The 25,153-nt window shown below is 40.0% G+C and overlaps 1 protein-coding gene across 1 annotated transcript in view; it reads left to right on the top strand.

Annotated features, from left to right (window-relative positions):
• Nucleotides 1–22,611, top strand: part of samd12 (sterile alpha motif domain containing 12) — a 151,766-nt gene extending 129,155 nt beyond the window's left edge. The window contains exon 5 of the mRNA XM_047384444.1: nucleotides 17,368–22,611. Within this exon, the coding sequence (XP_047240400.1) occupies nucleotides 17,368–17,399 (32 nt within the window). The 3' untranslated portion in view covers nucleotides 17,400–22,611. The remainder of the gene's footprint in view (nucleotides 1–17,367) is intronic.
• Nucleotides 22,612–25,153: the final 2,542 nt, after the last annotated feature.

Here is a 25,153-nt window from a genome sequence, read left to right as displayed (position 1 = left end):
TATTTCTTCACATTTAGACTGGCCTGAAACCTGTTTTAGCTATGCCTCCATACATAGCAAGATAAGAAACGGTTTACTGTAGCTTAGGCCATAGATGGGATGAACAAAGAATAAAAAAATAAACAATTTAAACTCTCCATTCCAACTGGATATCCTCCAAAGACAAGTCGGCTGTGATTGCCAATTCTTTTAGATATTGAGTTTTAATTTAAATCATAAATATTTGTATTCTAGAGCCATAATACCTATAAGTATTGATAGACTGAAAAATAAATTATTTATAATTGGCCTTTCCATTTTTTCCATAAGCAGATAAATTGTTTTAAAATTGTTTTTTACAACAACAAAACCCTTTGTAGACACATCTGTCATAAAATAGTCTTAAAACTGCAATCATTACTCCAGTATTTAAAACAGGAGACAAACATAATGTATGCAATTATAGACCTATTATGATAGTTCCTGTAGTCTCAAAAGTTATTGAGAAAGTCATTGTTTGAACAGTTATCAAACCATCTAAATAGAAATAACTTATTACATCCCATGCAGTTTGGATACAGAGCAAACCCTTCCACAGAAACTGCATGTTGTTATTTTATAGAGCAAGAAAAGGCCAAAATGGACAAAGGCAGAGTAGTAGGTGCTCACCAAGACGACTACAGCTGTTTGTGAGCATAAATTTGATAAGTTTAGAAAATGTTTTCTTTTACAGGGTGTTTTATCTTTAATGAGTCTCATGTCAGTACAAACGTCTACTGCTGTGCACAGATCCTATTAAATCCACAACTGCTCTCCCTGAATAATCCTTCAGTGTGTTTTCCTATGATAATAAGTTTCAGATGTGACTCGTATTTGGTTCTGTATGTCTTGGTTAAAAAAAGGAGTCTTTGATTGCAACTGCAGACCGATTCTGTATCAATACTTTAACTTCCATCCATCACCTGTGTAGTAGCATTAGCTTAAGGTGACTTTTTTGCGTCAAACATAATGTAGTAGGTATGATGGATCGATAAACATGGTAACATATTGACAGCTACATTATTGTGGCATAATTAGAAACTGCAAAAACATGAACTGATTATATGGAGAAACATGAGACTTACTCAGTCACTGCATGGCTCACAGATATAAAATATTCAGTGACAGATGCTTGACCAATATCTCATGCTAATGCACATCAGAGTAACAGTGGTAGTCAAAACTGGTGCAATAATACAAATGTCCTCCTGAACAGTTCTTCTGGGACTTTTCTATCACCCCTCGGGTGGGTGTTCATTATGAAACGACATCTGAGTTCAGGATTACAAATGTTTTGCAAATCTCAGCTCAGTTTTTGGTTACTCTTTGCTCGCCTTTTTTCGTTCACATATTTTCATTTTGTAAATATTTCTTGATTTAGGTGGTGGAAATGACTATACTTATTGTCTCTAAACACAAGTGAAATGGAAAACTTGGTGAAATAAGGATTTATTCCATTTAACCCATTTTGTTGTGGTTTTAAATGGTTATAATTATTTTTTATAAAAACGAAACTGATCGGTTTTGTTTTAACTGACAACTGAGAACACTAGTTATAATTAATAATATAACAGACAACAGATCATACAGTATACAGTCCAATTCAGTCCAAATATAAAACAACTGATAAAGTGAATCACATTTATTAAGTTATAAAATATGGATATGAAAATATAAAGTTTAGAATTACTTATTTATGTAAAATATATAATGGATTAATTTTTCTAATTTGATTTAGTTGCTAATTTGTTATGCTTTTGCACTTATCCATGCTCTTATTTTTCCTTATTATTTTATTTTTGGAAGAGGCTGCACAGTGGTGCAGTTGGTAGCACTGTGTGTGTGTGTGTGTGTGTGTGTGTGTGTGTGTGTGTGTGTGTGTGTGTGTTTGTCCTCTGTGTCTCTATGTTGCCTTGTAATGAACTGGCGACCTGTCCAGGGTGTACCGCGCCCCTTGCCCAATGAATGATGGTTTTGGGGAACATAATAAATTAATTATAATTTAGAAGCTGTAATGGCAACTTTAGCTTATTTTAGAAGTTACGTTTCAATTAGTTTACATTAATTCAGCACAATGAGTCAAACTGTATCAGAGGTTCTTAAAACCAGCTTGCCAGCTTAGCTACAATAATAGCTGGATCCAGTTTTGTGCAGAGGAACAGGAGTGTATGCCCTAAAATATAAAGTGAAAATGGAAATATATGGAAAAGAAAGGATCTGAAAGAGACCCGGGCTTGGGGAAAAGCCATTCTCCTAAAACACAATGCAGTATTGTGAGCTCCAGCTAAATAAATTATCACGGGGGCTATTTTTAAGCTGAAGTGTAAATGCAGTAATCCTTGGAGCAGGAGCTGCGAAGAGTACAGAAGCACCGTCAGGGAATACAGCTCTGCCTTTATCTTCCCCTCCTGCCTGCCACACTCTCTCATCCCGCACACACACAACTCTCCTTCCACTCCACATGCCTGCACTTCCATCTTTCCTCACTTTATGCATTTTCTTCATTTTCTTTCCCCCCTCTGTCTTCTCTCCCTGTGCCTTTTTATATGGTAAAAACCTCTTTTCTGTGTCAGAGTATTTTCCTTATCACTGAGCCCGCTGTGGGGACTCCACCAAGTTCTATTGTAATAAACAATAACAGACCTTTGAACAGGACAGAGAGGGGAAACATAGAAGTGGCACCCAAAGAAGCAGCAGTCAGAGGATATTAGGCCACAATGGGTCATTCTTCAACTTGCCAACAAGTCTTTTTTTAAGCACCATGTAATGTGAAGGCACCTATTTTTTATACTCTTTAGTCTTTGTGGGAGAATATTGTGAAGCCCAGTGAGAGTTTCTCTGAAAAGAGCTGCAGTTTCTGTGTGAGGTTATATTATGTAGGTTTGGTATGAGACCCTCCTCTGTTACTGTTTAATAGCACACAATGGGGTATCGTTAATCACAGGGGTAAGCTGAGGTTTTACAAGGTTAATGACTGTGTCCCAATGGGTTGGTGTTTACTGTCCTTGCACAGATGTGAGCTTCAGGTAATCCATATTTACAGTGCCTTGCAAAAGTCATATGGTTTTTCACATTTTCAACTACTAACTTCAGTACATTTTACTGGTATTTCCGTGATAGACCAATGCAAAGTAGTGCATAATTTGGACTAGAAAAGAAAATTAGAAAGACTAATTTCAAAAATCTTAGCGTGCATTTGCATTGAGCCCCCCTGAGTCCATACTTTATAGAGCCACCATTTGTTACAAATACAGCTGCAATTGTTTTTATTGTATTATAAGTGTGTAAATGTTTTTTGAGGAACTTGTTCTCAGTTGTCTCACCTAGTTAAAGAAAAGTTGAATAAGAATAAAAAGTCTTTGGGAGTAGGGGACGGGAAATTATCGGATCATTTGGCGTTATTAAGAAAAAGATTTTGTGATAGGAATTGTGAGCCAAACATATTCTAAATTAAGTGAACTTTTAATAACTATCAATTAACAGAAATTAACTACAGTAATGTATGCAAATTAGCCAAATTCATCATACTTGTGCACAACTGTATCCACTAGATGGAGGCAAAGTTCTTCCATTATTACCCTTGGTAGTAGTGGAATATGCTTCAGAAGACATTAGTGGTGTATATAAACCAAACTGGCTGTAGAATGTCCCTTTATTTAACTCCATCAATCTTCTACGTCAACTCTGAAAGGCATCTCTGTCCCTGGTGAAGGAAAAACATCCCTACAGCATGATACTGCAACCATCTTTTTTTATTCTGGTCACAATGTATTTAGGGTGATGGTTTTTATCCCACATATCGTTTTGCCTACTTTTTCTCCCCTACTTCTCTGTATTTTTTGCGAGATTAAATTCCATACAGGTGTTAATCAGATTTTATTTAGGGGTATCCGAGTAAGAGCATAATTTTGTATATTGGGATTCTTTTAGTATAAAGCTAGATCTTTTCCACACTGGAAATACCGCTGATCCTTAATCCAAACATCTTCCCTTTGGTTTCCTTAGTCCTGTCTGACATTCTAGGCAGCTTTTGATGATGCTGTGAAGTTCTTGTTTATTTTGTGCCCGTCCTATAGTAGCCACTTAAGCACTTGTCCAAAGTTTCATCAGCCTGCAAATGTCTTGCCGACATGAGTGGCTGTATGTTACTGAGTTTGAGGGGCAAGAACGGTAGAAGACCTGCAACACACAGCACCCAAGAACAGCAAAGGACAAGGTAGACTCTGCTCCAGAAGGCCCTGGCAGCCCCAGACAGACACCAGCCACCCCGCAGCAGCCAGAACCTGGAAGGACCAAGTTAGGGAGGGCACATCACCATCCCATCTGGTGAGCTAGCCCCTGGGTGGTCAAGAGGGAAGGATAACCATCAGAGCCCAGCGTGGTTCATCCCCACAGAACTAAAAAAGAACCATGCTGCAATCGGGGAGGCCACGCCAGCAGCCCAGAACTCCAGGTGTTTTGGAAACCACAGTACACCCAAGGCCCTTCAGGTGTGATAAAATAACCTTTTCTCTCAGCTTAAGTGGAAGCTCCTTTGTTTTTATTGTTACACACATAGAATACCTTAGTGGGATTTATTTGCGCATCACAGGTGAAGAGTCCCTAAAGGCCTAATTAACAACAATTTAGGTAATGAAAACTGTCAAACACCTTTAAAATGAACAGTTTTATATGGGTGTTGAGTAAATTGTGACATCACTGTCATAACTAAATATACTGTTACTGTACATTTAAATACTACATTATGCCTTGTCTGTGTTGATTGTCACTAAACTCATAAAGAAGTTGTCCTATTTGCTAAATGCCAGAATAATTAGAGTTTTATTTCAAACCTTGTCCACATTTAAAAATGTCAATTTTCTTGCTATTTGTTAGAATTGCTATCAAACTTTATGACTTGAGTCAAACATCCTTCTAGAAGCTTCTCATAATAGTTTGCTGGAGTTTTGGCCCATTCCTCATGACTGAACTGTTGTAACAGTCTGGTTTGTATGTCGCTTTGCTCAAAAACACCTTTCAAGGTTCACCATGAAATTTTTTAAGGGACTGAGATCAGGGCATTGTGATGGCCACTTCGAAAAGTTGACTTAGTTGCCCTTAAGCCACTTTGTAACTGATGTTATCTAAGGTTTATGGTCATTGTCCAATTGAAAGACAATTGTGTCTCCAAGCTTTAAATTCCTGGCTATAGTCTTGAGATGTTACTTCAATAGTTCCATATAACGTTATTTCCTCATGATGTCATCTATTTTGTGAAGTGCACCAGTTCTTCCTGCAGCAAACTTCCACACATGATGCCGCCATCCCCATACTTCTTTATTATTCAGAGCAAAGTGTACCAGAGTCAAATTCCTTGTTTGTCTGTACAAACTTGGCAAGAAAGCTGATTCTGATTCTGATACTTCACACAAGGGGTGTTCTAAGGCTTATTATCTTCACTCTTTTTAGTCCAATGTAAAAATGGTCATCACAACCAAACACATTTTGTTTAATTATACCACAGGACATGTCTTCAAAAATTAAGATCTTCATCCCTGAGTGCATTTTTAAACAGCAACTTCTTTTTTATGCTTTTGGAAGTAATGGCTTCTACCTCTCTGAGTGGCTTTTCAGCCCATGTTTGTACAGGACTGTGGATAATGAAACAGCCTTAGCAGCTTCAGCTTGCCTTTTCATTTTGTTCTGGTGTTTTTTGCATGTTTTGCACCAAAACACATTCATCTCTGAGACACAGAGCCCGTCTCTTTCTTTTTTCCTTTTTTGTGGCACTAGGGGCCTTTCTTTTTCTATTTTTTATAGTAAGGTGACAGGAAAGGGGTGAAAAGAAGGGAAAGACATGCAGCAAAGGTCACCTGGACCAAGAGTCGAACTCCCGACAGCTGCGTTGAGGACTGAAGCCTCTGAATATGGGTCGCACATTTTACCCCAGCGCACCCCAGAAGCCATCTCTTTTTAAACAGTATGATGACTGGACTTCCCATGATGGTTATACAGATGTATGTTGTACTTTCAGGCATCTGGAAATTGTACTCTGGGATGAACAGATTTATGGAGGTCCACAATTCTCTTACAGATATCTTGACTGATTTCTTTTAATTTTTCCATATTGTGACACAAGGAAACAGTGTGTGAAATGTTTCCTTAAACTAGATCTCAGTATATTTCTCGTTATTTTGGCATTTAGCAAATAATTTAGGTAATCTTAACTGAGCTTAAACAGGAAACGTTTAGTATGATTTTATGTCAATTCTATTTAATGTTAAACAGCTTGTTTTAACCAAATATTTGTATGTTTTAGTGGTTCTATTGACTGCGATCCTGCATTTATTTCACATAATTTCTCAGCTCAAAAAGTCGCTCTAGAGGATTGTAGTTTGCAGCGTTCTCTCATTTGTTTTGATGTTGTGACCTTGGCTATGTTTAAAACCCTCCGGTAGCGACATGTTTGCTGTTTGCAAGAGCTTACACCAGTTATGCCATCACAACAAAGTGCGGCGATTTTACATTTCTGTTGAAGCTCAGGCTACATGAATCATCCTCACAGATTTTCACACAAACAGCCACAAATACAGATGCATGCATGTCAGCTCACATGTTGTGACATAACTGAGGAGGCTTATTTTTGCTGTTCTACTTTTTGCACCGTCGCATTGCCGTCTTTAAGCCCTAAAGGCCCTGACATCTTTATGTCCGGAAAGATATGATGCGTAGGTAAAGCAGCAGGATAAATAATACAAAAAAAGGATGTGGAGCTGTATTCACCTGTCCCCCCTCTCAGCAGCGAAAGGACACTTACATGGAGGTATGATTTGTTCATGCGTCAGCGAATGTACTGGTGAGTGGAAGTGGGAAAAATAAATCCAACTTGACACAACAAATAATAACAACAAGATCCAGGCAGTTTGAGAAGTAAGCAATTTTTTGTCTTTTCTCAGCTTGAAATAGACTTATTATTTAACCTATTTAGGAAAAAGAGAGAGGAAAACATCCTTGACTGATGTTTTAAATAAGAGACCTTTTTGAGCACAGCCTATGTAAACAGATATTGATTTTGACATTAGTTTTCAGTTAAAAACATGCACCAAATGTAAGCTACACTATATTGCCAAAAGTATTTGTCTGTTTACTTTTGCATGGACTTGAATCACATCTTATTTTTTATCTACAAGGTTCAGTTTGTTGATGGACACACTGTGTCCATCAACAGCAACTTTGACTATTCTGTAAGCATCTTCCACAGGTTTAGGGGTGTGTTTATAGTTAGATGAGAAAACCAACAATGCAGCCTCTGCTCTTATTCAACCTAAAGGTGTTCAAGAAGGTTGAGGTCAGGACTCTGTGCAGACCAGTCAAGTTTCTCCACACCAAATGTTATACACCTGCACCCATGGAGGTGATTGGAACACCAAGATTCATTGATTTGGTTGTTTGACCCGATACTTTCGGCTTTGTAGTATAGCTCTACTCATGCACCTCTAATTTTTATGTATTATTTTTTCGTTGCCTTGTCAAATGAACAGCAGGTTTTGTGTTTGACCATGTAAATTTGTACAACAAGCTGTTTTTTCTGCAAGAAAAAGTAGATTTTAGTGAGGTCATTTCGGCCAAACTGCAGCTATCTCTGTTGGGTTTTCAGAAGACAACTATTAAACCATCCATGCGAACGTTGTGCTGAGTCGGAGACCTCGCTGATCATTAGCATATCCCTTCATGGCACCATTGTTTTCATGTTTTAAGTTTTGGTTGTGTACTTTTGTTCTAATACTTGCTTCTATCACCATTTCTCAGCTGCCGTGTTTTTATTTATTGCCCCAAAATTGCTCCTGAAATAACCAATCCTACATGGAAACCTATTCTTTCACCTCCATGTCTGAGGCCATGACTCTAAAGAGAAACTGGTGCACATGAGATGGTTAACCATTTCAATGAACCACATCATCATTAATACTAAATTCATTGAGGGAAGATATGTAACAATGCGTAAGCCTTCCTGTTAAAACAGAACAACATCTTTTAGTCAAGTCAAAGTTTACTTCTATAACAGATTTTAAAATAACTATAGTAAACCAAAAAGCTGCACAAGTTATAAAATCACCAGTACTGTAAACAGTTAAATAAGGAGAAGAATAAAACAATATAACACAACCAAGAACAATTAGTACTAAGATACATAAAGTAAGCTTGAAAATTAGTACTGTAAAAACTAATATGCTCTTTCAAACTATAACTAATAGCTAAAGTATAGCAGTCAGTTTTAACCGAGCCTTAAAATGATGAACTGTCTATGTAGCTCAGATGTGCAGGTAGTTCCACAGCTTTGGTGCGAACACTAAGAAAGCTCAGTCACCTCTGCTTTGAAGCTGTGATCTTGGTGTGCCTAATAACAGTTAGTTTGTGGAGCTTAAACCTCTGGACTCTTAAGGGTAAGCATTAAAATCTGGTGTAATGTGGTCATAGCATTTTTTTCTTGTCAGAAGGCGTGCAGCAGCAGTTTGCACAGGTTGCAGCTGCTGAATAGACAGTTTATTGAGACCAACATAAAGAGCTTTACAGAAATCCAAGCGAGATGTAATAAAAGCATGAATTATTTTTTCAAAGTTATTTGATTGAATGTAGGTCTTTTATTCACTGAAGAATCCTAGTTAAAAAGCTCTTCTTTACCACGGAGCTGATCTATCAAATTTAAAGCTACCGTTGAAGATCATACCTAGCTTTCTTGCTAATGAATAAATATAAGAATCTAATAAACTAATAGCTCAGCCAACACTGTTTAAGAGATCTGATTGTCCAAATATAATTATTTCAGTTAAAAAGTGCATTTACATCCATATTTGTACATTTTGCAAGGCATGAAGAGAGTTATGACTGTTTGCTGGGATGTGCAAGTATATTTGAAGGTAGTCAGCAAAATAGTGTTAATATTATGCTTTCTGATCCCAAAGGAAACATATATATTGAAAATAGAATGGGACCTAAAATGGAGTCTTGGGGTACTCCACAGGTTAAATGAGACAAAGAAGAAGAATACTTTTTAATGGAATAAAACAAACTCCAATCAGTCATGGATGGCCTGCAGCATTTCAAGCTGTAGCTTTAAGCACAGACACAGGACTCAAGACATGAAATAAGGATACTGTGACCAACAGTATCGAAGGCAGAGGTGAGGTCGAAAAGCACGAGGACAACTGAAGTTCCAAAGTCAACTGCTAAAAGCAAATCATTAAAAATCAATGTTATTATTATTAATTATTACCATTATGGAGATGCAGAGACATCACCTGTTGACAAGAATCAGTTTGATCAAAAGTCAGACATCTGACCTGATGACAACACTCTTTGGTGTTACTGAGTGAGGAAGACTTAACGTTAGCTACAGTGTGTGACCTTTAAAATCAACACGGGAAAGCAGATCAATTAACCTGTTTAAAATGTTTTCACAGCAAGTTAAAACATGTCTGTGATATATTCAGGCTGCGAGAGAGCGAGAGAGAGCAATACTTTGAGCAGGGACAGAAAGTATCACAGCAAAGTTGCCGTATTAAATTGTTTAAATTGTGTTCTCATATCTTCATATATTATAGTTGTCAAAGAAAATGGTGAGAACAAAAAGGTGATTCTTCTGAAAACTTTAATCTTTTCAGGTTTTTAAAACTCTTGTAAAGACTATTTGACTTTTTTTTTATTTCATAGACTTATTTTAGACTCAGTTGATTAGACTTTTGCAGTTTCCACAGCCAGTATGATGTGTTGCTGTTTTTGGTCATTTATTTGTTCTTGATGATTTATGCAGAAATTGGAGAAGGGGAGTAAAATCCATATATATCTTTGGTGCTGGATGTACTGGAGGGACAGAACTGATGCAACTACAGAGCTATGAAAACATTTAAAGCATCTCTTCCTATTTTTCTTCCCAGGAGCCAGTATAAACATTTATAGTGGCTCTAATCACTATTTCTTAAGGTTTTTGTTTTAGTTTTTCTTTAGGTTTTGGTCGTTTTTTTTCACTCTTTCTTTCTTTGTATCTAACCCTGAAAGCATACGGTGTGTACCTAAGAAATGAGGGAAGTGGACAAGTGGAAGACAAGAGAAAAAAGTGAATGAGTGAAAAAGCAAAAAAAAAACTAAAAAACTTTGCACGTCCTTCTGCAAAAGAGATATTGATCCAAAAGACTCTAAAAACATCAAGAAAGTTTTTGGTTTGATTACAAAATCTAAACAAATCAGGGAGAAGTCTTGCACAGTGCAGTCGCACCGAATGATTTGCAGCCCAGCAGAGAGGTGACAGGTGTAGCTGCACACTGAGGCGTGCTTTGATTAAGCTGAGACATCCCTGATTACAAATGCATGGAGAAGGGATGCACAGAACAGAAAGAGGCAAAAAGAGGACGCTGATACCTTGAGTGAAGCCTGGCAGGAGGGAGGAAGAAGTAAATTTGATCTCCATGTCTCTGAAAATCTGCAACATACTACAAATAGCATTGTGCTGTTTGCTCAAAAGAACGAGTTACTTGAAAATATAGGAGGAAAGCTTGTATGTGTGTCTCTGCACTGTGACACAATAAATTCATAACAAATCAACACCTCCACCTGTTACCTCCCTTTCTCTGTCAGATGTAAATGTGATGGGTGGGTGTTATAATTTCTTTGTTTAATAACCAGAGCTTTCTGTGCTTCTCGATCACACACAACAGAACCAAGATTGTAATTTTTCTGTCAGATGTTGCAACAGGCAAACACACACATCACAATTAGGCCAGAGAAGCTTCCTATCGCTGGTCTTGATAATTTCACTTTGGCAGATTATAGTTATTATGTTAAAGAAAAGATTTTGCACAGTGCTCTGCCCCGTTTTTATGTTCTTGACAGCTGGAGCAGCTGTGGATCAGATATGGACTCAAACTTGCAAGGTGGAAAGACCTTTGGTTTTGCTTGTTTCACATAGTTTAGGGCATAAGCAATCTCTCTGATCAACTAAAAAATTGTTTCATATGAAAACTGTCTATTCAATCAGGAGTCTTGCGTTTTAGGAGTAATTGAAGGAGACATTGTTTCTTTGGGTGCGCAGTGGCAGTGTGGCAATAATGTACAGGATAGATGTGAAATACGTCATAAGTTCACATAAACTTATGTGTATGAATGTCATATTGATTTTAGGCTTTTAATAAATACAGTAAATTATACCAACGGCTCAAATATATACATACCCCCCCATTTTTTCAATAGGCTGTCCCAGAAGCTGTGTCAGACGACTTTATCCGTTCCACAATCAGTTTTTTCATGACTATTTGAGAGCAGTGTCCAGTTTACCATGCAACGGTGCTCAAGTTTCAAACGTTTAAAATTGGAGAATTAAATTTTTCCATCCACTTTTTGCAATGCACCAGTACCATTGGCAGAAAATCAGTCCCACAGTGTTATGCTGCCACCACCATGCCTGACAGTTGGCACATTCACTCCTCCAATCATAGTAATTGTCATTGTTTCCAAATAGCTCAACCTTTCATCATAATACTGGGAGATTTTAACAGAGCAAACCTCTCAAATGAACTCCCCAAATACAGACAGCATATTAAGTGTCCCAGCAGAGACAAAAACACACTGGACCATTGTTACACAGCTTTAAAGGACTCATATCATGCTGTTACCAGGACTGCTCTGGGTTTTTCAGATCATTATCTAATCCACCTCATCCCAACCTACAGACAGAAACTAAGAGCTTCCAAACCCAAGGTTCACACTGTTAAGAAGTGGACTGAGGAATCAAAGCAGATGCTACAGGCCTGCTTTGAATGCACAGACTGGACTGTTTTTGAAACTTCAGCCACTGACTTAAACCAACTAACTGATGTGGTGACATCATACATCAGTTTCTGTGAGGACATATGTGTGCAGACCAAGACCTTCTGCACCTTTGGGAACAATAAGCCATGGTTTACTCCACACCTCAGGAATCTGCGCAGGGAAAAGGAAGAAGCTCACAGCAGTGGAGATTGGGCGCGGTACAGGCAGGCCAGGAACAAACTAACAAAGGAGATCAAAGCAGCTAAGAGAAGCTACAGTGAGAAGCTTAAGAACAGCCTTTCTACTGGTGATGCTTCAGCTGTATGGACTGGTCTGAGAAACCTGACTGCCTATAGGAGCCCCCCCACCCATCCTGAACAGAATCCTCGCCTGGCGAACCGTCTGAATGGCTTCTACTGCAGACATGACAAGAAGCCATTCACACCTCAAATCATCTCCTCTACATCCCATTCAGGAACAAATCCCTCCCATAAAGTAACCAACCCCCCACCATCAGATCTTCTGCCTGCACTAAAGATCTCCGAGGAAGAGGTAAACAGGCTCTTTCAGCACATGAAAACAAAGAAAGCTGGAGGACCTGATAACGTCTCCCCATCATGCCTGAAAGCCTGTGCAAATCAACTCGCTCCGATCTTCACAAGGATCTTCAACAAGTCACTGGAGAAATGTGAGGTCCCCTCCTGCCTCAAACAATCCACCATCATCCCGGTTCCCAAGAAACCCACCATCGTAGGATTAAATGACTACAGGCCTGTAGCCCTGACGTCTGTGGTCATTAAATCATTTGAGCGGCTGGTGTTGAAGCACCTGAAAGACATCACAGGCCCCCTGCTAGACCCTCTGCAGTTTGCTTACCGAGCAAACAGGTCGGCAGATGATGCTGTTAACTTAGGTCTACACTTCATCCTGCAACACCTCGACCTTCCAGGGACGTACGCCAGGATCCTGTTTGTAGACTTCAGCTCGGCCTTCAACACCATCATACCAGACATCCTCCACCAGAAGCTCACCCAGCTCAACGTCCCAGCCTCCACCTGTCAGTGAATCAACAGCTTCCTGATGGACTGACAGCAGCAGGTGAGACTGGGGAGCATCTTCTCCCGATCCAGATCAATAAGTACTGGTGCCCCCCAGGGGTGTGTTCTATCCCCACTCCTCTTCTCTCTGTACACAAATGACTGCACCTCATCGGACTCGTCCGTCAAACACCTGAAGTTTGCAGATGACACCACTGTCATTGGACTGATCCAGGACGGTGATGAGTCTGCATACAGACAGCAGGTGGATCGGCTGGTACACTGGTGCAGTCAGAACTACCTTGAACTGAACCCACTCAAGACTGTGGAAATGGTGGTGGACTTTTGGAGAACACCACCCCCATACACCCCCCTCACCATCCTCAACAACACTGTATCGGCCGTGGACCACTTCAGGTTCTTAGGAACCACCATCTCTGAGGACCTGAGATGGTCTTCACACATAGACACTGTTCGAAAGAAGGCCCAGCAGAGACTGTACTTCCTGAGGAAACTCAAGAAGTTCAACCTTCCTCAGGAGCTGTTGGTCATCTTCTACACTGCCATCATTCAGTCTGTCCTGTCTTCATCCATCTCAGTGTGGTTTGGATCATCCACCAAACAGGACAGGTCCAGACTGCAACGAATAATCAGGAATGCAGAGAGAATAATCAGGGCTGACCTTCCCTCCATCCAGGACTTATACAGGTCTAGGGTCAGGAAAAGAGCTGCTAAAATCTCTGCAGACCCCACACACCCTGCACATAAACTGTTCAGAGCTTTACCATCAGGTGGCGCTACAGAGCACTGTTCACTAAAACCAGCCACAGAGTTTCTTCCTCCAGGATGTTTCTCTGTTGAACATTCAATAGAGTACAAAACAACAGCATACAGATGTTGCAAATGCACCTTTTCTATTAGATATGTGTATATTGTAAATTGTAAATTTGTATATTCTGTAATGCAAAAACAGAACAAAAGAGCAAAGTGTACCGGAGTCAAATTCCTTGTTTGTATGATCGAGAACAACCGAGGAATCATCAGCTCTCAAGATATGCCATGGACTGGGAACCGCTGGAGCTCCGCACCTTCAAGCTCAACTAAAATTTGCAGCTGCCAACACTGTCCAAGTCCAAGTTCCAGGTCAGAGACGAAAAAGAATCAGAATCAGCTTTATTGCCAAGTTTGTTCATACAAACAAGGAATTTGACTCCGGTACACTTTGCTCTTTTGTTCTGTTTTTGCATTACAGAATATACATATTTACAATGTACAATATACACATATCTAATAGAAAAGGTGCATTTGCAACATCTGTTTGCTGTTGTTTTGTACTCTATTGAATGTTCAACAGAGAAACAGTCTGGGGGAAGAAACTGTCTCTGTGGCAGCTGGTTTTAGTAAACAGTGCTCTGTAGCGCCACCTGAAGGTAAAGCTCTGAACAGTTTATGTGCAGGGTGTGTGGGGTCTGCAGAGATTTAGCAGCTCTTTTCCTGACCCTTGACCTGTATAAGTCCTGGATGGAGGGAAGGTCAGCTCTGATTATTCTCTCTGCATTCCTGATTATTCGTTGCAGTCTGGACCTGTCCTGTTTTGTGGATGATCCAAACCACACTGAGATGGATGAAGACAGGACAGACTGAATGATGGCAGTGGAGAAGATGACCAACAGCTCCTGTGGAAGGTTGAACTTGTTGAGTTGCCTCAGGAAGTACAGTCTCTGCTGGGCCTTCTTTCGAACAGTGTCTATGTGAGAAGACCATCTCAGGTCCTCAGAGATGGTGGTTCCTAAGAACCTGAAGTGGTCCACGGTTGATACAGTGTTGTTGAGGATGGTGAGGGGGGTGTATGGGGGTGGTGTTCCCCGAAAGTCCACCACCATTTCCACAGTCTTGAGTGGGTTCAGTTCAAGGTAGTTCTGACAACACCAGTGGACCAGCCGATCCACCTGCTGTCTGTATGCAGACTCATCACCGTCCTGGATCAGTCCAATCACAGTGGTGTCGTCTGCAAACTTAAGGAGTTTCACGGACGAGTCCAATGAGGTGCAGTCATTTGTGTACAGAGAGAAGAGGAGTGGGGATAGAACACACCCCTGGGGGGCACCAGTACTTATTGATCTGGATCGGGAGAAGATGCTCCCCAGTCTCACCTGCTGCTGTCGGTCCGTCAGGAAGCTGTTGATCCACTGACAGTTGGAGGCTGGGACGTTGAGCTGGGTGAGCTTCTGGTGGAGGATGTCTGGTATGATGGTGTTGAAGGCCGAGCTGAAGTCTACAAACAGGATCCTGGCGTACGTCCCTGGAAGGTCGAGGTGTTGCAGGATGAAGTGTAGACCTAAGTTAACAGCATCATCTGCCGACCTGTTTGCTCGGTAAGCAAATTGCAGGGGGTCCAGCAGGGGGCCTGTGATGTCTTTTTGGTGCTTCAACACCAGCCGCTCAAAGGACTTCATGACCACAGACGTCAGGGCTACAGGCCTGTAGTCATTTAATCCTACGATGGTGGGTTTCTTGGGAACCGGGATGATGGTGGATCGTTTGAGGCAGGAGGGGACCTCACATTTCTCCAGTGACTTGTTGAAGATCCTTGTGAAGATCGGAGCGAGTTGATTTGCATTTTACATAAAGACCTAGAACAGAAGAATCTGGCATACAGTTTTCATGGCGCGTCTATTGGCAGAAGTATTCATCGTTTTGCTTGAAACCCCATTTATACCTAATTACAGCTGCGGCTTTTACTGTCAGAGTGACACAATGTCATGCTTTGTTGTTAAATAGAGGAGGAAAAGAATATGTGGTTTTCAATTTCTTTCACCAATAAAAAATTGAAATCTAAAAGGTGTGGTCTGCATTTGTATTTAACCCCCTTCAATCCGTAAATATCAATAAAATCAAGCAAGGTTAGGCTATAGAATAGTAACCCAAGCTTGGAGCATCTGATGGAGCACAGTTCAACCCATCATCCTAAAGTTTGGCACAATCCTAAACTTACCAAGACATGGCTGCTCCCCTAAACTGACAGGAGGCCCATGGTAACTGGAGGAGCTGCAGAGATCCACAGCTCATCCTATGCTCAATAAATCTGGCCTTTATGGAAGAGCTGTCAGAAAAAAAGCCAAAAATGAAACTCTTTGGTCTACATGCAAAATGCTACAGGTGGAAGAAAACTAACATCCCACATCAGGTTAAACAAACCGTTGCCACTTATGAAACATGGTGGCAGCAGCATCATGATATGGGGATGCTCTGTTGTATTTTGTGTCCACTTTAGGTCTGGAAAAATCAGTTTCACAGAGACCCTGTGAAATCTTAAAATCTTCTTTGAAAAGTCACTTTTTCTTCTTCATGGAGAGACTCAGGACTGTTTTTCTATACAGCTGTGGTTGTACATTTGCATTTTTTACAGCTGCAGAACTTCTCAGCAGTTTGGTCATATTTTTAAACATGCTCTATATGTCCAGGTTAAAATGAGCATGTCAGCAAAGTGAAATGTTTTTGATCAATAACTCGAAAAAATCACCTTCAGATGTTGTACCTGCTAAAAAGATCTCGAAAGAGGATAAACCACTTTAGTTTTAGTCTTTTGAGTCGGGACGCTGAGAAACCTATTTATTTCAATGAAAATTTTCCTCACATGCCTCTTAATTTTGAAGCTCATTCACATTTGATGCTTGTGAGATCTGAGAGCTTTTTAAGAAGGCGATGCAATCTCATCCTCTGTGTCCCCAGTCTGAAAACATTAACAGGCCCAGCTTTGTGAGGTTCAGTCCTCACAAAAACCTGAAATGTATAAAATTGCAGCGCTGATCTCTTCATCCACATTCGCACATTGGCTGCTGTCATATATCTTTGGGCCTTGTCATCACATCCTTCAATTGAGCTTTAAATGTCACTTGTCTCTCTCTGCTTCATCTGCTTGACTCATTCTTGTTGTCTTCGGTCTGCATCTGAAGTGCTTGTGTGCTTTTGTGCGTCAGGCCGACATGTGCTGGTTTGTAAGCGTTTGACGGACACGTTGCTGCTCTCCACCCTCTATCTGCTCGGCGCCTGAAAGCACAATGATGCCCTCTGCATTGATTTTCTTTTGCCATTTTATAATTATGTCTCCTCTTTTCATTTCCCACCCCCCTTTCCACTCTTTCTCCTTTTCATCCCGTCTCTCTTATCTTCCTGCTCTCAGTTCTATTTTTCTAATTCCATCCTCCCCCTAGATCCATTTTTATGCCTCGCTGTGCCCTTGCTTGTTATCTTAGCTCTTTTCTCTTTTTTCCTGTTTGATCTCAACTTCTTAATTTCCTTTCTCGTTTACGTCACTTCGTTTACTTTTGTTTTGCACCCTCCCCGAACTCAGATTCTTCCACTCATCATAGTCTCTTACTTTACTCATGTTTCAATCCCATTTTCTCCTGTTTTTGCCAAAGTCTTTTTCCTTCCAGCTGGATCGTATATCCCTTCCATTTCACACCGTTCTGTCCTTTTTCTAATATTGCGTTTCGTAATGTTTTCCATCTGTTTTGTCTCTCCGCAGCCTCTCTGGAGTGCACTCCGTCTTCACCGTAGATTGATGGATCGGGCCAGAACGATGCGGATGCACACACCGTCTCTCCTCCCTGCCATCTAGAACTTCCTTCTGGACCAATCAAAGTTCTTCGTCTCACTCTTCAGGTCTCCGTCTTTTATTTTTGTCCAAAAAGGCAAAGAAGAACTTTATTCCCCTCCAGCCACTCCTAAAAATCTCCCACAGCTTCCTGCAACATGACCAGCAGTTTCCACTGCAGAACCCCTTCCCCCGGTCTTTTTTGGCCTTTGCAGTCGAACCGTCCTCAAACTTTGAGTGCTACAACTTCTTTCAAGCATGACTGAGATTCACACAGACTGCAGAGATTTGCACACTTGCTTTGTGAAGGAATAATTATGAAAGAAGTTTTTGCACCATTTTCTTTGTAGTTGCACAATATCCCGTGTCTCTCCTCCAGTAACACCTACAATTCAGATTGTCCCCCTGTTCCTCAAACATCATGTCTTTGTCTGTCTCTGGCATAGTAGCCTCTCCAGTCCAGCACTTTAATGGTTGTTTTCTCCCATGCATCATCTTCTGCTGAGCCTGCTTCTGCCCCACTGAGGACTTTCCGAAAGGCAGGAAACAAAATGCTGTAGACAGGACTGAACACGTCCCACTGCCCTTTTCTTCCTCTTTATCTTCGGACCATTTTCCTGGAAACACAAGAGAGTGACACATTTTACACAACTGTCTGTGTTTGTGCTTTTTTTCTCTCTCAGTCATTCTGTGAAATGGCCCGACAAAAAGTGTTAGATGATGCGTAGTAAAGTATCCATATCTCTCTATGCTTTTTACCCTGTCTATATTGTGAACCATGCTTTGGGCCTGTGAAAACACAAGCTGTGGGATAAAGACTGGACCTGACGTAGCATCAGGTACCGGTAATTGAAATAACTGCCGTCTGGGTGCAAAACAATATGAGGAAGATGAAACTGCAAAAAAGAAATTCCCTCATTGGCCCTAAAAGCACAATGCTGGGATTGAAATTAATTTGGCAACCCAAAGGGGGTTGGATGTCAGGAAGAAAAAAGGAGACGGGGCTCTGGGAACGAGGAAATGTTTTGACTTCAGATTCCTCACTCTAATGAGGAGAGGAAAAGAAGAAAAGACGTTACAGATGACAAATGAGGAGCTCTTTTTTTCATTTCCTCTCCTTCGTATTGCTCTGAGTGCTTTTCCATCTCAGTGCTTGAAACTATTTTTAGAAAAGTTATATTCGAAAAGTGTAGACGTGCTCTTAGCCGAAGCTCGTCAAGCTGTTATTTGTTACTCGTTCACACCAATACAGCGCCTTGCAAAAGTGTTTGAGCTTTCTTATTTTGTCATTTTGAAACCCTAAAACATCAATGCACTTCATTGGGATTTAATCTAATAGTCAACACAAAGTAGTGCATAAATGTTAAGGGGAAGGATCATTTTTTTACAAATAAAAATCTGAAAGTGTCCCTGTCCCTGCTAAGAATTAGAATAGACCTTATCTAGAATAGACCTTATTACGGGTATGCAAGTACAACAAAATTTAAAGTTGACATCTCTTCATGCTCTGAAAAAATAATTCCCATGGCATGATCCTGCCACCACTGTTTCACAATGGTGGTTTTTTCTTTAGGGTGAAGAACAGTTCACCTTCTTCCCAAATGTTTGCAGTGACTCTCTGACATGGTTTGTGACATTTTATTTAAAGATAACATAAATGCACACAACTATTTTCCGTTTTTTTGTTATAAAATATGTTGAAAACCATGCATAATATTCCTCCACTTCACAATAATGCACTACTTTGTGCTTGTCTTTGACGTGAAATCCTCACAAAACACATTTGTTTGTTGCTGTAATACGAGAAAACGTGAAGTGAAAACTTTTGCAACGCAGTGCATCATATAAGTGTGATGAGCAACTTAAACCTCAGCTATAAATGTGAATTATGGCCACTCACTGTTAATATTATAAGCATTTAAACTACATTTAGAAGCACATGTGTCTGTAATGAAACAAAACTGATAACTTCTTCACCACTAAATGTGTGTCTGTGTAAATAAGACCTGTAGCCACTAGTATAGCAACCTCTCAATGTCAGCTACCTATTTCAGTGTATCAGAGAGATATTTAACAACAGCTCTTATCCAGGCTGATGTAGCATGAGCTGTTTTTTTCATTTCCTGGATGGGACCATAAAGTTGCCGTTGCAGTCTAAGGGAAATGAAGAAGCAGGGGTCACCGTCGGCCCCTGGGAGACCCCACGTTTTAATGGGATTTCATTTGTCGCACAGGTCCCTCACTGTGCAACCATTCATTGTTAGGATAGCTGCAGTGGCCTTCTGCGGCAAAGAGCTGCCTACTGATTGGATAGTATCGATCAGTTCTCCTGGACTCATACAGTTGGACCGGTGGGGATTACAGAATCCTCCAGGGGTGTAAACGTCTGCGTGCGTTCAACTGTGTGTTGGCTAGCCAGGGAGAAATGGAGTCTGTCGGGCTAAAACACAAGCGGTCATTTCACAGTTGGGGGGAGATGCCGTGTTTGTGTGTTTCAGGGCCACAGCAGGAAGGAAAGGGATGAAACTCAAATTGGAATTTCTCCCCCAGGTGATTTCAAGCTGGAAGTTGTTCAAAATGTAAGTGGAAAACAAAGATTGATGGGGGAAACGTTGTTGTAAAGTCAGAGCTGATCCAATTTGTTGAATTATTACCAGTTTAAAGTGGCAATCTCAACTAATAAATCCTTGTTTTCATTATTTTGATTGTTCATAGAGCAAAAATTCACAACAAATGTCATGATAAGATAGTTTACATGAAAAATTCATCCAGTTCCTATCCAATTAAATAAGAATAACATTTTCTCTCAATTCAAATCAGTCCAGTTCATCCAGGCCAGTCCAATTAGATTGTCAGATTCAGATCCATTTACATGTAGCCAATTTAATCCAAGTGTAATACAATGCAGTCAAATTCAGCCGATCACATAATGTCAACTGGTAAAATGTTATCTAAGGAAGCATAGCTGATTGCATCAAATCATTGACTTTGCAGCAATCCCTCTTCCTGAGTAACTATGGTGACATGTGACATTCCCCAACCAAAATCAAAACCATGAACAAGGGAGAAAAACAATGAAAAATAAAATATGCTTTAAAAATTAGACTATTGCATTTCCATAGATCATCAAAATCTATACTTGTTGGTTAAATACGTGTACCAAAAAAATAGCTTCCTGCTGCCAAAGGGTACAAATTGGTGAAGGGCCAAATTAAACTGAAGCCATAAAGGGATGTAAGTCAGGACCAAATCAGACAGATGTGGAAATTACAGTGGAGCAGACTATTTTTGCTGTGGCCCGGTGGATGGTGGATGTAGGTAGAGTCTACAGAAATACACCAAGAGATGTTAAAAACAATTTTTCTAATGTTCTTAGGTGCAAAGACACTTAGAAAGTTTGGTTCTGTGGACAGGTCCCTAGTCTAAGCTGATTACTGAGCAGTTAACATGACAATGGTATTGATTCAGTGCAGTAAAATAGTATTAGCCACCTTACAGATTTCTCAAATTATTCTCAGATGCTTCAGAGATAAAGCTAACCTTAGTAAAATCAAAAAACAGTTTTCAAATGATTATTTCAGTTTTTAAAGGAAAAACGTTATCCAAACCAAGCAGGCCTTAGGTAAAAATATAATTCCCTCATAAACCGGACCATCAAGACGTCCTTTGAGTTCTTTTCAATCAACGTTATTTGGCCTTGGAACTCTCCCATGGAAGCCATGTTTGTCCAGTCTGTTTCTAATTGCTGAATCGTAAACTCTGACCTTAAGTAAGGCCTCCAGAGCTTTAGATGTAGTTTGAGGTTTTTTGTGAGCGTCCTGATCAATCGTACATGTTCTCTTGGAATAAATTCGGTAGTCTGGCCTCTGCTGGGAACTTTCACCAATGTTTGCTGTGATTTGGCTCTCGATTTGGTTTGCTGGAATCCTGTTTCTCTTTTTTTAGCTTACTTCATGTTGACAGATGATATTTAAGTGACTTTTTGATTCTACTGGTCTGGCCGTAATTAGGCCTGGGTGGTATTATTAAAACTGAACCAAGAAATTAAGTTAATTTTAGTTATATCAGGATTTTAACAAAGGGGCAGTTATTTTTTCACATAGAGCCATGCAGGTTTGGGCAACTTTTCCCTCAATAAATGACATCTTAATTTAAAAACTGTTGTATTTGCATTTACTGAGGTTATCTTTGTCTGATATTAAAAGTGTCACAAACTAAGTAAAAAAAACAAGATATTTGTAAAGAGTAAACACTTTTTCACTGCACTGTATACTCTTATTTATTTAATTTCCTTTTGGGATTGATAAAGTATTTTTGAATTGAATTGAATTATAACTGTTTGCAAGAGCAAAAATTAAAATCTTTGGTTGCAAAATGGTCAGAGGAGAGACCATTTCTAGACACTTCTGGTGTGGTGGTGAAAGAAAGTAACAGTATAGTAACTGTTTTAGCCACTTTCAGTACTGCAGGTTAAGGTTTTTGCTCCAGATTACATTTATTCTCAGTACTTTTGTGCGCAACAGATATTCTATTAACCTGAAATGTAGCCAGGATAATATTTATTTCGTCCTATGTTGTAGATTATTTGCTCCCTCCTCACAGGCAGCAAAGTGTAGGACTAGCTCCTTCTCCGGAGGCACAATGGGAACTTTGCCACAGTGTTTCTGGCTCTGACTTTCAGGTATAACCAGCTCAAGATGTAGCTGCAGTGTCAAGGTGTCCAGGTACCTGCCTGAACTGGCAGGACCAACCGTTCTCCTAATACCCTCTAAGACATTTGGCATGTACTCTCAGACACTGATACGTGTCACAGAGGGGAACGCCAGAACAAACTTCATGTTGCACAATTTGTGACACACACACACAGGCACATCTGTAAGGCATGCACAAATGGACATTGTGTGGGATTTACATAAACGATACATACACATTCACTGGTAAATTTATTCTCAATAGAAACACAACACTAGCGATGTATGAACACATGCAGACATGTATCAACTAAACCAAAATCAAAACAGAATTTCTGACATGTTGACGGCATGTTTCAGTTAGATGTCATTTTAAAGAGGCATGTGAGCAGCTCTACTCCCCATTGATCTACATGTAAGGTGCCTAATGATGGATATTAATGAGAATACTAATGAATATATTAAATAAAGTCATTAATCATTATACTGTTTACTGTGCTTATTAAATACTGTGAGGAGTGTTTTTGGTAACATTTACTGCTCAGCAGGACACCACATGTCAAAAAAATTACATGCATATTTTAACACATACAAGATACAGAAACATCTGCATATGTACTTTAGATATAAAAGCTCAGATTTCTGCTGTTTCACAAACACACACACCTTGGATGTCATGATGTAACACTGATTAATTTTGTTTCTATGAATGGTGATATATTGAAATGTTATCTTTTCTGGGTTATAAGTGGAATTGGACTCTTATGATTTTTTATTTTTGTTCTAAAATTTAGTTTTATTTATTTATTTATTTTTACTGTGAATGTACTTATTAAAGGTCAAATCAATTGTTTTTTCCCTAAATGTTACCTGGAGGTCAAGGAATAACACCTAAAGTTTCTGTCAAGGTTAGTGTAGACATTGGCACCATGGACCTTCTGGGAACCATCAGTAAAATTTACCTATAGGTCCCTTGAAGGTTGGATTTAACACTGAAAGTCTGACTCTTAGGAAACTATCAGGGAATGTTCTCTGAAGGTAAGTAGAAGACATTGAAAATGCAACCTTCTTGAAATTATCAGGGAAAATTTGCTGAAGGGCCCCTGGTGGTTATTTTCAGCTTCAACCTGTTGGGTCTTATTGGGAACTACAGGTCCTTCTCAAAATATTAGCATATTGTGATAAAGTTCATTATTTTCCATAATGTAATGATGAAAATGTAACATTCATATATTTTAGATTCTTTGCACACTAACTGAAATATTTCAGGTCTTTTATTGTCTTAATACGGATGATTTTGGCATACAGCTCATGAAAACCCAAAATTCCTATCTCACAAAATTAGCATATCATTAAAAGGGTTTCTAAACGAGCTATGGACCTAATCATCTGAATCAACGAGTTAACTCTAAACACCTGCAAAAGATTCCTGAGGCCTTTAAAACTCCCAGCCTGGTTCATCACTCAAAACCCCAATCATGGGTAAGACTGCCGACCTGACTGCTGTCCAGAAGGCCACTATTGACACCCTCAAGCAAGAGGGTAAGACACAGAAAGAAATTTCTGAACAAATAGGCTGTTCCCAGAGTGCTGTATCAAGGCACCTCAGTGGGAAGTCTGTGGGAAGGAAAAAGTGTGGCAGAAAACGCTGCACAACGAGAAGAGGTGACCGGACCCTGAGGAAGATTGTGGAGAAGGGCCGATTCCAGACCTTGGGGGACCTGCGGAAGCAGTGGACTGAGTCTGGAGTAGAAACATCCAGAGCCACCGTGCACAGGCGTGTGCAGGAAATGGGCTACAGGTGCCGCATTCCCCAGGTCAAGCCACTTTTGAACCAGAAACAGCGGCAGAAGCGCCTGACCTGGGCTACAGAGAAGCAGCACTGGACTGTTGCTCAGTGATCCAAAGTACTTTTTTCGGATGAAAGCAAACTCTGCATGTCATTCGGAAATCAAGGTGCCAGAGTCTGGAGGAAGACTGGGGAGAAGGAAATGCCAAAATGCCAGAAGTCCAGTGTCAAGAACCCACAGTCAGTGATGGTCTGGGGTGCCGTGTCAGCTGCTGGTGTTGGTCCACTGTGTTTTATCAAGGGCAGGGTCAATGCAGCTAGCTATCAGGAGATTTTGGAGCACTTCATGCTTCCATCTGCTGAAAAGCTTTATGGAGATGAAGATTTCATTTTCAGCACGACCTGGCACCTGCTCACAGTGCCAAAACCACTGGTAAATGGTTTACTGACCATGGTATCACTGTGCTCAATTGGCCTGCCAACTCTCCTGACCTGAACCCCATAGAGAATCTGTGAGATATTGTGAAGAGAACGTTGAGAGACTCAAGACCCAACACTCTGGATGAGCTAAAGGCCGCTATCGAAGCATCCTGGGCCTCCATAAGACCTCAGCAGTGCCACAGGCTGATTGCCTCCATGCCACGCCGCATTGAAGCAGTCATTTCTGCCAAAGGATTCCTGACCAAGTATTGAGTGCATAACTGTACATGATTATTTGAAGGTTGACGTTGTTTGTATTAAAAACACTTTTCTTTTATTGGTCGGATGAAATATGCTAATTTTGTGAGATAGGAATTTTGGGTTTTCATGAGCTGTATGCCACAATCATCTGTATTAAGACAATAAAAGACCTGAAATATTTCAGTTAGTGTGCAATGAATCTAAAATATATCAATGTTAAATTTTCATCATGACATTATGGAAAATAATGAACTTTATCACAATATGCTAATATTTTGAGAAGGACCTGTATCTGGGAACAGACTTTCCTTAAATCTTGTCTACGCATTAGCTTCATATAATTTTTAGACAACCTTCATAATTTCAGGAAAACATTCCCTTAAGGTTTTTTAATGTTAATTTGCACCTTCACAATGTTACTGTTGGGGAACTATCATGGTTCTCTGAAGATTAAGAAGAAATGGTTCCTTGGAGGTTCACAGAAGCGTTCACATTGACTTTTTTGTACTTTTTTTACACTCCTATTGTGAAAATACAAGCTAGCTAAAATGGTAAC

Source organism: Girardinichthys multiradiatus, chromosome 13 (genome assembly GCF_021462225.1).
Source record: "Girardinichthys multiradiatus isolate DD_20200921_A chromosome 13, DD_fGirMul_XY1, whole genome shotgun sequence".
In the NCBI taxonomy this organism is placed as follows: Eukaryota; Metazoa; Chordata; class Actinopteri; order Cyprinodontiformes; family Goodeidae; genus Girardinichthys; species Girardinichthys multiradiatus.
Note: the sequence above shows the minus strand (reverse complement) of the source record. Positions and strands in the feature narration are given on the sequence as shown.